At 39.9% G+C, this 16,305-nt stretch overlaps 2 protein-coding genes across 13 annotated transcripts; both read right to left on the reverse strand.

Moving 5' to 3' along the window:
* Window positions 1-1,961: 1,961 nt before the first annotated feature.
* LOC141763167 (growth/differentiation factor 8-like) lies at window positions 1,962-15,686 on the reverse strand. Of its 7 annotated transcripts, none has more exons than XM_074627596.1 (5): window positions 13,443-13,510; window positions 13,097-13,312; window positions 5,491-5,767; window positions 4,010-4,380; window positions 1,962-3,646 (listed from the first exon to the last, which is right to left on the reverse strand). In XM_074627596.1, the coding sequence occupies exons 2-5, from the start codon at window positions 13,244-13,246 to the stop codon at window positions 3,266-3,268; spliced, it is 1,179 nt and encodes a 392-aa protein (XP_074483697.1). In that variant the 5' UTR covers window positions 13,247-13,312; window positions 13,443-13,510; the 3' UTR covers window positions 1,962-3,265. The 7 variants fall into 7 exon arrangements, with proteins under 7 accessions (XP_074483697.1, XP_074483693.1, XP_074483689.1 ...); XM_074627588.1 differs by lacking the exons at window positions 1,962-3,646; window positions 4,010-4,380; window positions 5,491-5,767 and adding exons at window positions 11,595-11,709; window positions 14,048-14,212; window positions 15,230-15,686 and having other exon boundaries at window positions 12,266-13,312; XM_074627593.1 differs by lacking the exons at window positions 1,962-3,646; window positions 4,010-4,380; window positions 5,491-5,767 and adding exons at window positions 11,595-11,716; window positions 14,048-14,212; window positions 15,230-15,685 and having other exon boundaries at window positions 12,255-13,312.
* On the reverse strand, window positions 7,018-10,981 carry LOC141763169 (uncharacterized). 6 transcript variants are annotated; one of them, XM_074627597.1, is made up of 5 exons: window positions 10,519-10,981; window positions 9,337-9,501; window positions 8,749-8,816; window positions 7,689-8,618; window positions 7,018-7,132 (listed from the first exon to the last, which is right to left on the reverse strand). In XM_074627597.1, the coding sequence occupies exons 3-5, from the start codon at window positions 8,762-8,764 to the stop codon at window positions 7,077-7,079; spliced, it is 1,002 nt and encodes a 333-aa protein (XP_074483698.1). In that variant the 5' UTR covers window positions 8,765-8,816; window positions 9,337-9,501; window positions 10,519-10,981; the 3' UTR covers window positions 7,018-7,076. The 6 variants fall into 6 exon arrangements, with proteins under 6 accessions (XP_074483698.1, XP_074483700.1, XP_074483699.1 ...); XM_074627599.1 differs by having other exon boundaries at window positions 7,018-7,139; window positions 7,678-8,618; XM_074627598.1 differs by lacking the exon at window positions 10,519-10,981 and having other exon boundaries at window positions 9,337-10,506.
* Window positions 15,687-16,305: the final 619 nt, after the last annotated feature.

Raw genomic sequence — 16,305 nt, forward strand, 5'->3', positions numbered from 1 at the left:
AATAATGACCGGAAGTAGCATAGCCTGTATGCAAAAACTCTAACTTGACACTGATGTAGTTGCCGTTACCAACCGTGGCCACAAGAGGGCGTTAATACACACTTTTCTGAATATTTCCCCCAAAATGAATGTTTTCCTGATAACCTGATAAGGATTATGTACACTATGTAAATTATATTATTATACTAAATTAAATTAAATTATATGATTATACTATTATATATATATATATATATATGTAAATTATAGTCTAAAAATATGCAAAAATTTACATTAAAGACTGTAAATTGTTATCTAAAAATGTACATTAAAGACTGTATAAGACATTATTATTATTAAATTAGATGTATAATAATAATAATAATAATAATAATTATTATTATAATTATGATTATAATAATAATAATATGTAATTATTTATAATAATTATAATAATAATTATTAGTATTATAATAATAATAATCCTTATCATTAATAATTAATTATTATTAATTAATTATTATTATAAATCTTTTTCAGATTTTTTTCAATGCAAACTTTGTTTCTTCGTTTCCTGTAGTGGATTATTTTACCTTATCTAGGTTACCTTATCTTATCTTACCTTATGTATGTATGTAATGGTGATTAATGTTGTTTTTTTGATGAAAAGCGCTCTATAAATAAAATGTATAATAACAATAATAATTATTATTATAATAATTATACTAATAATAATAATAATATTTAATTATTTATAATAATTATAATAATTATCATTATTAGTATAATAATAATAATAATAATATGTAATTATTATTAATTAATTGTTATTAATTCATTATTATTATTCATTTTTTTCTGCTTTTTTTCCAATGCAAACTTTGTTTCTTCGTTTCCTGTAGTGGATTATTTTACCTTATCTAAAGAAAATCACTTTTTATAGAGATGAACATAATGACACAATAAAAATATGATTTCATACAAGCAACACTTCCTGTTACATCCTTCAAAATAAATCTTTATGAATTAAACAGCGAGCTGCTTTTAATGTGTAATTAAGGTTGTTTATTTTTATGAAAAGCGCTCTAAAAATAAAATGTATAATATACATATGATACATACAATACATATAATAATATGTAATTATAATAATAATAATTATTAGTAGTGTAATAATACTACTACTACTACAAACAATAAGAATAATTATTATTATTAATAATTAATTATTATTATTTATTTTTTTCTGCTTTTATTTTTCAATGCAAACTTTGTTTCTTTGTTTCCTGTAGTGGATTATTTTACCTTATCTAAAGAAAATCCCTTTTTATAGAGATGAACATAATGACACAATAAAAATATGATAAAACTGCTCAGTGACCTGACCCCTTTTTTTTGTTTTTGTTTTTGCAGGAAAGCAAACCAACGTGCACCAATTAACTTGGATGGACATTTTGTTCACTGCAGAATCACAGACGTGAAACTGTGTCACTCGTTGACGTTCTGTTCCAGCAGCAGTACAAAGAGTTTTGGGTCAGAAACCCCCGTGATGCACAACAACAGTCAGGACATCTGCACTGAGCTTCATATCAGCTCAAACCTCCCTCTGAGATCACAGTTCCTGCCCTCACATTGTAATTGGCTGATGGATCCCAAACTTTGCTGGCTGTTTATACACTATTTTACCACTCAGTGATTAGATCTGAAACAACCTCTAGATAAAAGCTGGTGCTGATTTTCTTGAGTTTTTTGCTCCAGCAAAGGAAGGTTGGAGTTAAAGTTTGAGTTCAGAGGTCTGGCTTTGGTGTGGAGCCGTGCAAATCAGAGTATTATTGCTTCCCACGGCATACAAATATTAGTTTTATCTATGATCCAGTATGTGCCGTCAGCTGCAGTCGGTCTAATGTCCACTAGATGCAGCTTCACTCTATTACACAGGAAAATGATTGTGTCCATACCAGGATAATTAAGATTTCCTGTACTTCCTTGTTCGTAGCTTTTATTTCAGTATCTTGTACCAACTTTACACCACCTAAAATCTTGTTTTTGCTGACCTCCAGTGTTTTAGCTTCACATCCTGCTGCAGTGTTGTAGAAGTTTACTCCAGGGTGTGTCAGTGGGTGTTGTTACAGGTGCAACAAATCACCTTTCAGCCACTTTCAGTCTCTTTTTCCTGCAAATGTGTAGTGCTTGCAAGCTATAAAACCGGAGAAGAGAAATTGCAAAATGCCAGAAAAGAAGAAGAAGAAGGAAAACATTATTAAAAATCAGCTTTGAAAATCTTCTGACAACCTTTAGGCCTGAAGAATAGAATTGTGAACTGTTTGATTACAGGTCTACAAATCGTACAGGTTAAGATTTGATTGGAGGTCTGCCTTGATTGACAGGTCTCTCATCCTATCACTTTCCCTTGTGCTGGTCGTCAACTCATTAAATACACTCATAAGGGGAGACGGGGCAGCCACCTCAGAGGAAGAACATTGCTGACAACTTTCTCGAGAACAGATCACAGCGAGGAGTTTGCAAACAAGCTTTGGGTCAGCTCAGAGTCAGTAGGTTCATGTTTTTCAAAATAAAGGCGCACGTGGAAGACGCCCTGCAGGGTTTGCTGTTGTCAAGGCTCAAATCAGGACACGTTTTCACAAGACAGGAGGACAGGAAGCAGTAGGAGTCAGTCTATATATCTTTTTTGAATATGCATTATGCAATTTTGCCAACTTCATATCTAATTCATTAATGAATTATACTCATGCTTTTTACCATTGCATCGTTCTCATTGCCAGGAGGATTAAAAAGTTCACCCACTGCAGTCATTGAAAACATCAGGTTTTGCACAACATAAACATGCCGATAACTGAACATGGTGATACTTCTGACAAAGTTACTTTATAGTGAAGAAAAAGTGACTCTATGTGTTTCTCTTCAAAACGTTCCACCATTGTTCTTGCTTGTTTACTGCAAACCTTACTTGTCATTCCGATATACTGCCACCACTTTTCACAGTCTAGAAGTTTAGATTAAGAACTTCTGAGATCTCCGTTGTGCTTTTCTGATCTTTAGTTGTTCCTTCAGAATAACTTCTTTCTATAATGTTTAGTCTGATATCTAATTGTTGTAGTTGGATAAAAGCACAAAGTATGAAACTAAAAATAGGAGTCCTGTCCTTGAGAATACTCCTTGCATCTCTTTCATAGATGGGATAGATTTTTAACAAAATATTGATTTTTTTTTCTTCACTTTTGCTGAAAACAAAGCTTCTATATGTCCTGCAGACGCCGCGGCTTCCTCAGGAGCAGCCGCAGTGGTCGACCACCATGGATGGGATCTTTCCGTAGATGATCTGCTCCTTGCGGTTGAAGTAGAGCATGTTGATGGCTGACATCTTGGTGGGCGTGCAGCAGGGCCCCGCTGTGCCCCGCGGGTTGGCCTTGTTCACCAGGTGTGCATGTGGGTACTGCTGCAGGTGCATGAACTCGCACTCCCCCGAGCAGTAGTTGGCCCGGTAGCGTTTGGGCGCGATGATCCAGTCCCAGCCGAACTCCTCGAAGTCGACGGTGAGCGGGTAGCGGCAGCAGCGGGTCTCTGCAGACTCCTCGTCACAGTTGAGGCCCGAGTCACGGCGGGATCTCTTGGGGTTGTCGAGGATCTTCACTTCGATGAACGGTTGCTGGAAAGGAATTCAAAATACATGTAGGCAATGCAACAGACAAAGCACCTGCAACCAACATGTCGTAGTTCTGTCTGTAGCCGTGGTGCCATGCAAATACATGATCAGCACTATGCTTTCCACTCTACTTAGGTCAGCTTCACATTGGTTTTATTTTAAAAATATGAGAGCACCGCTATTCAAGATAACTTCATCCCAACGTTTAAAGAACCAAGATCCAAATCCGATCTTTAGTAAACTTCCAGAGTCCATGTGCTTTGAAGGTGTAAGTTAATATGTCTGTATCGTATCGTATCGTATCGTATCGTATCGTATCGTATCGTATCGTATCGTATCGTATCGTATGATTTGTGGTTCACTCACCAGTCCTTCCTCTCCGGGCTCTGCTGAGGTGACGGCCAGATCTCCTCCACTGGAGTCGTAGGCGTTGATCTCGAGCCCGTAGTTGGTCTCCGGTTGACGCAGCCAAGCCTGCAGCAGTGACTTGATGTCAATGCTCTGCCAGGAGCCGGCACCGGCGTCCGTGTCGATCTTCAGGGAGCGGACTCTGACTCGGGTGTTGTTTCCCTCCTTCCCGGGTTTGAGGCGGGAGATCTGCAGGAAGACGGTGGTGACGATGTCGGCCGGCCGCAGGTGAACCCACAGCTGAGCACGGAGGATGTTTTTGGGTTGGATCTTCGGACTGAGGCTGAACAGGCAACAGGAGGACAACTCGTCCTGGGTGATCGGATTAGCTGGAAGAAATCATTCAAATATGAAATCATCCTGTTTAATACAAACAATTTGAACATTTGGCTTTTGTGTAATCAACTGGTCTGTTTGTCCAACAGTTTGTCAAAACTACTGAACAGATTAGCATGAAATTTGCTGTATGTAACCCTATATATACAATATTTAGACCATTGACACAGTTTTAAACGTAAACATTCTAAATGTGTCCCAGTTCATTTCCTGTTGCAGTGCATGTAAATAACATCAGCTGACAGGAAGTACACATGGACCCAAACTGTTGCCTAGCAACGCAATTCTGTTGCAATTCCGTTGCAATTCCGTTGAAATGAGCTAAAACGGAGCGTTTCAGACAGAGGGTATATTCAGGCAGACAGTATGAGGAAAATAAAGTTTTTTTTTAAACATTAAAGCATGTAAACATGTTCTAGTAGAAACACAAAATACAAGTATGAACCTGGAAATGAGCAGGATATGGGACCTTTAACAAATATTAGTTTTAAAAAGAAATTTCTAAATTAAAAATAGTCAGTGATTAAGGTCCATATTTCTACTGTCTGTTACCACTGACTCAGTGTTTACTAGGGGTGGATGAAAATATTGCAATATTGTGTTTTGTGATACTGTATTAATTCTCAAAAACCCTGTATTGAATTCTAATTAATAGTTTACATGCAAAGATTAACTCACAAAATACTTTACTTTATTTACAAAGATATGCAGATCCTACTATTCTGATTGCATATACTTTTTTATGCTCAGATTTTATGCATATAGCAGTGTTATTTATACTATGATAGTTTTCCTAAAATTAGATTTTTTAAAAATCGCAATATATTGCCTTACTCACAGTATCGTAATATATCGCAATATATTGCCAGTATTATTGATAGTATGAGGAAAATAAAGTGTTTTTTTAAACATTAAAGCATGTAAACATGTTCTAGTAGAAACACAAAATACAAGTATGAACCTGGAAATGAGCAGGATATGGGACCTTTAATATAAATATTTGAAACAAACGAAAATATATAGAATATTTTTGTTTGGTAGCCATGGTGATGATGGTTCTCCATTAGAACAGTAGTATAGTATATATATAATATTTGGTATACGCTTGGTAGCCATGGTGATGATGGTCTCCGTGGTGGCCCGGTCCTCGTCCTCTACTCTCGGGTCGTACTGGTCCAGCAGCTGGGTCAGAGGAGGCGCTTTGGGCAGCAGCTGGCGGATCATGTCCCGGCTGATGTTGGGAGCCTGTTCCAGCCGCAGGATGCTGAGGATCTGGGTCTTGATGCTGTGGAGCCTCATCTGCTTGCTGTGCTCCCTGAAGTCACAGGCTGAACACTGCTCTCCTCCGTTCTCCACCAGCAGCTTGGAGGTCTGGTTCATCTCCATGGAGGAGAAGCTCTCAGAGAAGAAGAGGAGCAGGCTGAGGAAGAGGAAGAGGAGCATCCTGGAGAGAAGAAGAGGTCAGTGCAGAGTGACGCTGTCTGATATGAGTCTGTCCTCTCGAGCCTCACCACTTCATGATTGGCTGCTAGGAGCAACTTTTTTTGGATCAGAAGGGAGATTTAAAGAGGTAGCAGGATTTTATGATCAATATTGTTATTCATTAAATGAAGGCTGAGTAAAGAGGGCTGCTTTGTGTGATGGGTCTGGATTTCACCACAGATTTATTTTTAAAAATGTGACAGACGAAATCATTTAGAAATGTTATCAATTTTATTTCATAAATTATTTATTTGAATATTTCAAATATATATATATATAGAAAATGTTATCAATTGTTATCAATTGTATTTCATAATGACAGTTTTCAGCAATATATATATATATATATATATATATATGTTTGTGTGTTGTTCTTGCATAGATTTAATATTTTCTTATTATTATATTTTCTTTACTTTACTTAAAGCAAAAAATGACCACTTATAGTAACTTATAATCACATTATAAAGCATTATAACAGTGATAATAATGTATTATAAAAAAAGATTATAATGTATTACAACTATGGGAATTATAATACACTACGATCCTTGCAAAAAAAATTGAGTGACCAGCAATTATGAAGTATTATTGACCTTATAAGTCATTATAAAATGCCTTATAATTTGTTATGATTATTGTTATTACACACTAGGGATATTTATGAGTCCTAACTATACTTATACAATACTATAAGCAGATTATAACGCATTGTATGTATGTTTAAAAAAAAACTTTTCTCAATGTTTATGTTTAATGTGAAGTTCTTTGCAATCAGTCTGTAAAGAAAATAATAAAATCATAATTATTATAAGTTTCTGAACAAGTTCTTTTTGCCTCTGTATCTGATAATAAAATAATAATCTCTGACAGGTCAGGTGACTCACTCACACTTCAATCCACCTTGTTGCCTGGAGCGATGGAGGTGAAGCTACACCCTCCACACCTGTCACCCTACCTGACACTCCACCCAGAGGTGTTGGCTGCATCTCGGCAATGCATGCATTGTGAAGTCTGAGACAAACAGGACTCTTTGTACTACTATCGTTAGTTACTCTGCACATAAACAATAACATGATCCAGCTGCGGTTATGAAAACAGGAAAGTCATTTCCTGTCACACCAGTTGCATGAAATACAGAAAGACCATTTAAGTTTCCAGAATGTTTTATTTCATATAAGTGTAGACATACAGCGTTTCATCTCATTTAATTTTCATTGCACAATGGCATAAGGAGTTTGACGTATATGGTGGTCCGTGTGTCTGCTGCCTGGAAGACAAAACAAGATAGTTTTATAGTACAGTTCAGCACGAGAAATGAGCTTCAACAAGACAAAGAAATACACAAGAAGCTGTTCAGAGCACCAGTGGTTAAACTTTCCTTCAAATCTTATCTGACCTTTTTGGGGGGAAAGACAAACTTACTGACTGGATCAAAAATGAATAATAAACTAAAGCGAGCTTTAAAGACCCTGCAAAATTGGCTTCAAATCTTCTCACTTAGTATTTATCTGTTGTTTATTAAGGCGTGAATATTGAATGTAACAATCAAAGTTTATAAAACGTCTTTAAGCTTTGATCCGATTTGACAGTGAGATTCAAATGTTGCTAAATCAGAAATTTGTGTCATCAAATTTTTTTCCAACTGAGCCCCGCCCACTTCAAACTAGTGAGGAGAGCGCAGAGAAAACCCCACAAAAACAGACATCTCTGATAGAAAATAACCCAAACTGCTCCAACTCTGGCACAATTGATTGATTGGATGACAGAAAAGGTTTTCAGGGTCTTTAATTAACTTTGTATCTCACCTGTATTCAACAATGTCCATGTCCATGTCCATGTCCACCATGCCCACGCCCATGGCCGTGCCCGCCATGCCCGCCGCCATGCTTGCCATGCCCGCCGCCATGCTTGCCATGCTTGCCATGCCCGTGCCCGTGACGTTTTTTACGACGACCACCATGCCCGTCATCGCTGCTGCTGCCGCTCCCGCTGCCACTCCCACTCCCACTCTCACTCCCACCACTGTTGTCACAACGATGAGGGCTATTTCCACGTTCTCCATGGCCTTTGGGGCTGCGTCTGTGCCGATCCTGATCGCGGCCGGGGCTGTGTCTCCTCTGGTTGCCGTCGCGATCCTCGCCATGGTGGTCATCTTCAGGGCGGTCGCGGCCGGGGCTGTTTCTCCTCTGGTTGCCGTCGCGATCCTCGCCATGGTGGTCATCTCGAGGGCGGTCGCGGCCGGGGCTGTTTCTCCTCTGGTTGCCGTCGCGATCCTCGCCATGGTGGTCATCTCGAGGGCGGTCGCGGCCAGGGCTGTTTCTCCTCTGGTTGCCGTCGCGATCCTCGCCATGGTGGTCATCTTCAGGGCGGTCGCGGCCGGGGCTGTTTCTCCTCTGGTTGCCGTCGCGATCCTCGCCATGGTGGTCATCTCCAGGGCGGTCGCGGCCGGGGCTTTGTCTCCTCTGGTTGCCGTCGCGATCCTCGCCATGGTGGTCATCTCCAGGGCGGTCGCGGCCGGGGCTGTGTCTCCTCTGGTTGCGACCTTCTTTTTGGTAACCGTCTCCTCCATGGCGACCTCCTCGATCAGGGTCCATGTTGCGACCCCCATGACGGTCTCTATCAGGAAGATCATCTCCAGGGTGGTCTCCACCATGAAAATCATCTTCACGATGACCCCCATGAGACCCCTGGTCCCCTGGCGTGGGTTCTATGCAGAAGCCGGATGGGTGTGAGGCTGGTGGATCATCTATCAGAATCAAATAACGAGATTTGTTTCAAGAATAAAGCTACAATTTTGAGATAAATGGCACAAGACTCAACAAGAAACTTTTACTTGCGTCTCTACAACAAAGGAAGAGATGAACTGTGCATCTTACCGTCATTTCCGAACATTTTCTGCCGACGGTGTTGTCTTTGAGGCAGATGATTTCTTAATGCGACAGCACTAAATAAAAGAAAACAGGGAGGTTGACATGTTACAGTTAAACCAGTTTGACTGGAAAATGACGATAAGTTTAGTCAGGTGAAAACTTAATAAGTGCGTTCAATCCCTTTAAGTTTGGAAACAGCTTTTAAATCTCTGAAGAACCTTTTCAATCATACTAGAATTAAATGTCACTTTAGTTTTTAATGCAATCCTGGTTCGCTTATTTTCTCAGTGTGTTGTTTAAGTTATAAAATAAAAAACGTTGTTCCCGATTCTGACTTTGACAGGAAGTAGCTCTTTAATTTCTGTTGTGCTCTGCTGATCACTTCTAAGCAGCTGTTCAGTGTTAAACAAAAACCAAGTTAATTAATTCACATTATCAACAAGTGACAAAATATGCCTCTGCCTCGACTGGAAACACGCTAATCAATTTAACCGTGTTTTATTTCATTCAATCTCAAATTCTGCAAAACATTCTTTGACAAATTTTAGGTGAAAACCTCATTCCCCAAAACACAAGAAAAAACTGTGTACTTACATGAGATGAACCGCAGTCAACAACTATCCCGTCAGTGAGTGGAGAGACGATGCACTATGATTAATAAGCACTGTCTGTCACAGCTGCATTCTTGTCCCATCACGCCACCGTACGAGGCAGGTAAACAGATAGAGGCGTTGTCCTCTGACATTTGTTGGTTTGATCCTGAGCCAAACAAAATCCTGTCACCCACAGATGGATTTTGGGACAGTGGGCCCCTGGGAACAGAAAGGTAAAGGGCCCCCACCCCTCCTACATAAGAACAAGAGCTACAGATTCAAAGAGACATATTTTTTCGTTGTTTTGCATCCCTTTTTGGTCATCTTGCATCTTTTATTTTTGGTTTGGCATCTATTTTTGGTAATTTTGTGTCTCGTTTTGGTCGTTTTACGTCTTTTATTGGTCGCTTTGCATCTCTTTTTGGTTGTTTTGCATCTCTTTTTTGTTGTTTTGTGACTTTTTTGGTCGTTTTACATCTCTTTTTGTGTCTTTTATTGGTAATTTTGCATCTCTTTTTGGGCATTTTGCATCTATTTGTAGACATTTTGCATCTCGTTTTGGTTGTTTTGTATCTCTTTGCGTCTCTTGTTGGTCATATCGGATCTCTGTGGTCGTTTTGTGTCTCTTTGTGACTTCCCAACAAGAAATGTTAGCAGTAACTTCCTACAAAGGCTCTGTGCCCAGTAGGCCTGTTCAGTAATCCGCCCATGCTGTTACCTATTATTCTGTATTTAAAGACAACAATAGCTCATATTAATGAATGTATGTGTTGTCTTTGGAGGCAAACACTACTGAGATGATTTAGCTAGAATCCAGATGTATTTCCATTAACAGGCAGACATGATGATCAAGACTTAAATCTGGCAGTCCAACATTTCCTGAATTCTTGACCCTTGTCAGTGGTGGAAAGCAACCAAGTACATTTCGAGGAACTTGTACTTGTGTCTTTTAACTATAAGTATTCAGGGTACACTGCCAAGTAGGTATTATAAATGTAATTTCCAATGAGACCACAAGATAGCAGCATACAGCAACTTTAAAATCACATCAATGGCTTCAGAAAGGTGAAGCTTAATTAGTAACTATTAAAGACAAGGCATGTTGCACTGCAGAGTGCAGCTGTGAGTCATATACAAACATGAGAGGTTGAGTGAGAATTATAAAAACAATTATTTCCTTTACCGTTATCCATCTGGAAGTGAGTTTTCAGGTCATGTCGCCACCATCCCAACAGCCTGCAGGAGACAGAAGAAGAATGTCATAGCTTTCTTCTCAGTGCTAACATATCTGTATCAGTCTGTCTTAAAACAACAACAACTGAAGTTGAGATTTCAGCAGTCTGAGTTTGACAAATCAAGTGGGTATGGGACATTTGTATTATTTATATGTCAAATAAATTACCCCCTAATTTCTCTGAATCATGCAATCTTCTTTCTTCTTCAATCTTTAAACACATTTCCTCCAAATTATTTGGTGAAACTCCAACATTTTCTCAACAGATCTTTGGAAACATTTAGATAAAGTCAACAATGTCTGACCAAACAACACGAGTTTGTGAAGACTGAACCAGATCTCAGCGGTCATGAAATCTAACTGTTCTAAACCTCAACCAGGTCTTGTATCACATGTGCTGCATTGTCCCTTCATGCTTTATAGCTATGTATGTCCATATGTTGAGTGACCAGCAATTATGAAGTATTATTGACCTTATAAGTCATTATAAAATGCCTTATAATTTGTTATGATTATTGTTATTACACACTAGGGATATTTATGAGTCCTAACTATACTTATACAATACTATAAGCAGATTATAACGCATTGTATGTATGTTTAAAAAAAAACTTTTCTCAATGTTTATGTTTAATGTGAAGTTCTTTGCAATCAGTCTGTAAAGAAAATAATAAAATCATAATTATTATAAGTTTCTGAACAAGTTCTTTTTGCCTCTGTATCTGATAATAAAATAATAATCTCTGACAGGTCAGGTGACTCACTCACACTTCAATCCACCTTGTTGCCTGGAGCGATGGAGGTGAAGCTACACCCTCCACACCTGTCACCCTACCTGACACTCCACCCAGAGGTGTTGGCTGCATCTCGGCAATGCATGCATTGTGAAGTCTGAGACAAACAGGACTCTTTGTACTACTATCGTTAGTTACTCTGCACATAAACAATAACATGATCCAGCTGCGGTTATGAAAACAGGAAAGTCATTTCCTGTCACACCAGTTGCATGAAATACAGAAAGACCATTTAAGTTTCCAGAATGTTTTATTTCATATAAGTGTAGACATACAGCGTTTCATCTCATTTAATTTTCATTGCACAATGGCATAAGGAGTTTGACGTATATGGTGGTCCGTGTGTCTGCTGCCTGGAAGACAAAACAAGATAGTTTTATAGTACAGTTCAGCACGAGAAATGAGCTTCAACAAGACAAAGAAATACACAAGAAGCTGTTCAGAGCACCAGTGGTTAAACTTTCCTTCAAATCTTATCTGACCTTTTTGGGGGGAAAGACAAACTTACTGACTGGATCAAAAATGAATAATAAACTAAAGCGAGCTTTAAAGACCCTGCAAAATTGGCTTCAAATCTTCTCACTTAGTATTTATCTGTTGTTTATTAAGGCGTGAATATTGAATGTAACAATCAAAGTTTATAAAACGTCTTTAAGCTTTGATCCGATTTGACAGTGAGATTCAAATGTTGCTAAATCAGAAATTTGTGTCATCAAATTTTTTTCCAACTGAGCCCCGCCCACTTCAAACTAGTGAGGAGAGCGCAGAGAAAACCCCACAAAAACAGACATCTCTGATAGAAAATAACCCAAACTGCTCCAACTCTGGCACAATTGATTGATTGGATGACAGAAAAGGTTTTCAGGGTCTTTAATTAACTTTGTATCTCACCTGTATTCAACAATGTCCATGTCCATGTCCATGTCCACCATGCCCACGCCCATGGCCGTGCCCGCCATGCCCGCCGCCATGCTTGCCATGCCCGCCGCCATGCTTGCCATGCTTGCCATGCTTGCCATGCCCGTGCCCGTGACGTTTTTTACGACGACCACCATGCCCGTCATCGCTGCTGCTGCCGCTCCCGCTGCCACTCCCACTCCCACTCTCACTCCCACCACTGTTGTCACAACGATGAGGGCTATTTCCACGTTCTCCATGGCCTTTGGGGCTGCGTCTGTGCCGATCCTGATCGCGGCCGGGGCTGTGTCTCCTCTGGTTGCCGTCGCGATCCTCGCCATGGTGGTCATCTTCAGGGCGGTCGCGGCCGGGGCTGTTTCTCCTCTGGTTGCCGTCGCGATCCTCGCCATGGTGGTCATCTCGAGGGCGGTCGCGGCCGGGGCTGTTTCTCCTCTGGTTGCCGTCGCGATCCTCGCCATGGTGGTCATCTCGAGGGCGGTCGCGGCCGGGGCTGTTTCTCCTCTGGTTGCCGTCGCGATCCTCGCCATGGTGGTCATCTTCAGGGCGGTCGCGGCCGGGGCTGTTTCTCCTCTGGTTGCCGTCGCGATCCTCGCCATGGTGGTCATCTCCAGGGCGGTCGCGGCCGGGGCTTTGTCTCCTCTGGTTGCCGTCGCGATCCTCGCCATGGTGGTCATCTCCAGGGCGGTCGCGGCCGGGGCTTTGTCTCCTCTGGTTGCCGTCGCGATCCTCGCCATGGTGGTCATCTCCAGGGCGGTCGTGGCCGGGGCTGTGTCTCCTCTGGTTGCGACCACCTCTATCAGGGTCCATGTTGCGACCCCCATGACGGTCCCTATCAGGAAGATCATCTCCAGGGTGGTCTCCACCATGAAAATCATCTTCACGATGACCCCCATGACGGTCTCCATCAGGAAGATCATCTCCAAGGTAGTCTCCGAGATTAAGATCATCTTTCCATTGACCCCCATGAGACCCCTGGTCCCCTGGCTTGGGTTCTATGTTGAAGCCGGATGGGTGTGAGGCTGGTGGATCATCTATCAGAATCAAATAACGAGATTTGTTTCAAGAATAAAGCTACAATTTTGAGAAAAATGGCACAAGACTCAACAAGAAACTTTTACTTGCGTCTCTACAACAAAGGAAGAGATGAACTGTGCATCTTACCGTCATTTCCGAACATTTTCTGCCGACGTTGTTGTCTTTGAGGAAGATGATTTCTTAATGCGACAGCACTAAATAAAAGAAAACAGGGAGGTTGACATGTTACAGTTAAACCAGTTTGACTGGAAAATGACACTGCATTAAAAAAAACAATAAGTTTAGTCATGTGAAAACTTAATAAGTGCGTTCAATCCCTTTAAGTTTGGAAACAGCTTTTAAATCTCTGAAGAACCTTTTCAATCATACTAGAATTAAATGTCACTTTAGTTTTTAATGCAATCCTGGTTCGCTTATTTTCTCAGTGTGTTGTTTAAGTTATAAAATAAAAAACGTTGTTCCCGATTCTGACTTTGACAGGAAGTAGCTCTTTAATTTCTGTTGTGCTCTGCTGATCACTTCTAAGCAGCTGTTCAGTGTTAAACAAAAACCAAGTTAATTAATTCACATTATCAACAAGTGACAAAATATGCCTCTGCCTCGACTGGAAACACGCTAATCAATTTAACCGTGTTTTATTTCATTCAATCTCAAATTCTGCAAAACATTCTTTGACAAATTTTAGGTGAAAACCTCATTCCCCAAAACACAAGAAAAAACTGTGTACTTACATGAGATGAACCGCAGTCAACAACTATCCCGTCAGTGAGTGGAGAGACGATGCACTATGATTAATAAGCACTGTCTGTCACAGCTGCATTCTTGTCCCATCACGCCACCGTACGAGGCAGGTAAACAGATAGAGGCGTTGTCCTCTGACATTTGTTGGTTTGATCCTGAGCCAAACAAAATCCTGTCACCCACAGATGGATTTTGGGACAGTGGGCCCCTGGGAACAGAAAGGTAAAGGGCCCCCACCCCTCCTACATAAGAACAAGAGCTACAGATTCAAAGAGACATATTTTTTCGTTGTTTTGCATCCCTTTTTGGTCATCTTGCATCTTTTATTTTTGGTTTGGCATCTATTTTTGGTAATTTTGTGTCTCGTTTTGGTCGTTTTACGTCTTTTATTGGTCGCTTTGCATCTCTTTTTGGTTGTTTTGCATCTCTTTTTTGTTGTTTTGTGACTTTTTTGGTCGTTTTACATCTCTTTTTGTGTCTTTTATTGGTAATTTTGCATCTCTTTTTGGGCATTTTGCATCTATTTGTAGACATTTTGCATCTCGTTTTGGTTGTTTTGTATCTCTTTGCGTCTCTTGTTGGTCATATCGGATCTCTGTGGTCGTTTTGTGTCTCTTTGTGACTTCCCAACAAGAAATGTTAGCAGTAACTTCCTACAAAGGCTCTGTGCCCAGTAGGCCTGTTCAGTAATCCGCCCATGCTGTTACCTATTATTCTGTATTTAAAGACAACAATAGCTCATATTAATGAATGTATGTGTTGTCTTTGGAGGCAAACACTACTGAGATGATTTAGCTAGAATCCAGATGTATTTCCATTAACAGGCAGACATGATGATCAAGACTTAAATCTGGCAGTCCAACATTTCCTGAATTCTTGACCCTTGTCAGTGGTGGAAAGCAACCAAGTACATTTCGAGGAACTTGTACTTGTGTCTTTTAACTATAAGTATTCAGGGTACACTGCCAAGTAGGTATTATAAATGTAATTTCCAATGAGACCACAAGATAGCAGCATACAGCAACTTTAAAATCACATCAATGGCTTCAGAAAGGTGAAGCTTAATTAGTAACTATTAAAGACAAGGCATGTTGCACTGCAGAGTGCAGCTGTGAGTCATATACAAACATGAGAGGTTGAGTGAGAATTATAAAAACAATTATTTCCTTTACCGTTATCCATCTGGAAGTGAGTTTTCAGGTCATGTCGCCACCATCCCAACAGCCTGCAGGAGACAGAAGAAGAATGTCATAGCTTTCTTCTCAGTGCTAACATATCTGTATCAGTCTGTCTTAAAACAACAACAACTGAAGTTGAGATTTCAGCAGTCTGAGTTTGACAAATCAAGTGGGTATGGGACATTTGTATTATTTATATGTCAAATAAATTACCCCCTAATTTCTCTGAATCATGCAATCTTCTTTCTTCTTCAATCTTTAAACACATTTCCTCCAAATTATTTGGTGAAACTCCAACATTTTCTCAACAGATCTTTGGAAACATTTAGATAAAGTCAACAATGTCTGACCAAACAACACGAGTTTGTGAAGACTGAACCAGATCTCAGCGGTCATGAAATCTAACTGTTCTAAACCTCAACCAGGTCTTGTATCACATGTGCTGCATTGTCCCTTCATGCTTTATAGCTATGTATGTCCATATGTTGAGTGACCAGCAATTATGAAGTATTATTGACCTTATAAGTCATTATAAAATGCCTTATAATTTGTTATGATTATTGTTATTACACACTAGGGATATTTATGAGTCCTAACTATACTTATACAATACTATAAGCAGATTATAACGCATTGTATGTATGTTTAAAAAAAAACTTTTCTCAATGTTTATGTTTAATGTGAAGTTCTTTGCAATCAGTCTGTAAAGAAAATAATAAAATCATAATTATTATAAGTTTCTGAACAAGTTCTTTTTGCCTCTGTATCTGATAATAAAATAATAATCTCTGACAGGTCAGGTGACTCACTCACACTTCAATCCACCTTGTTGCCTGGAGCGATGGAGGTGAAGCTACACCCTCCACACCTGTCACCCTACCTGACACTCCACCCAGAGGTGTTGGCTGCATCTCGGCAATGCATGCATTGTGAAGTCTGAGACAAACAGGACTCTTTGTACTACTATCGTTAGTTACTCTGCACATAAACAATAACATGATCCAGCTGCGGTTATGAAAACAGGAAAGTCATTTCCTGTCACACCAGTTGCATGAAATACAGAAAGACCA

Source organism: Sebastes fasciatus, chromosome 24 (genome assembly GCF_043250625.1).
Source record: "Sebastes fasciatus isolate fSebFas1 chromosome 24, fSebFas1.pri, whole genome shotgun sequence".
Classification (NCBI taxonomy): domain Eukaryota; kingdom Metazoa; phylum Chordata; class Actinopteri; order Perciformes; family Sebastidae; genus Sebastes; species Sebastes fasciatus.

Excerpts from the sequence above, each read along its gene's own strand:
- LOC141763167 (XM_074627596.1), bottom strand. The coding sequence starts at position 13,246 with ATGGGGGTCAATGGAAAGATGATCTTAATCTCGGAGACTACCTTGGAG. Across the intron at positions 5,768-13,096 it reads TGATAGGGACCGTCATGGGG|ATGAACCAGACCTCCAAGCT; the intron begins GTCGCAACATGG and ends TCCTCCATGGAG. Across the intron at positions 4,381-5,490 it reads CATCACCATGGCTACCAAGC|CTAATCCGATCACCCAGGAC; the intron begins GTATACCAAATA and ends GATTTCTTCCAG.
- LOC141763169 (XM_074627597.1), bottom strand. Across the intron at positions 7,133-7,688 it reads TGGACATGGACATGGACATT|ACACACGGACCACCATATAC; the intron begins GTTGAATACAGG and ends TCCAGGCAGCAG.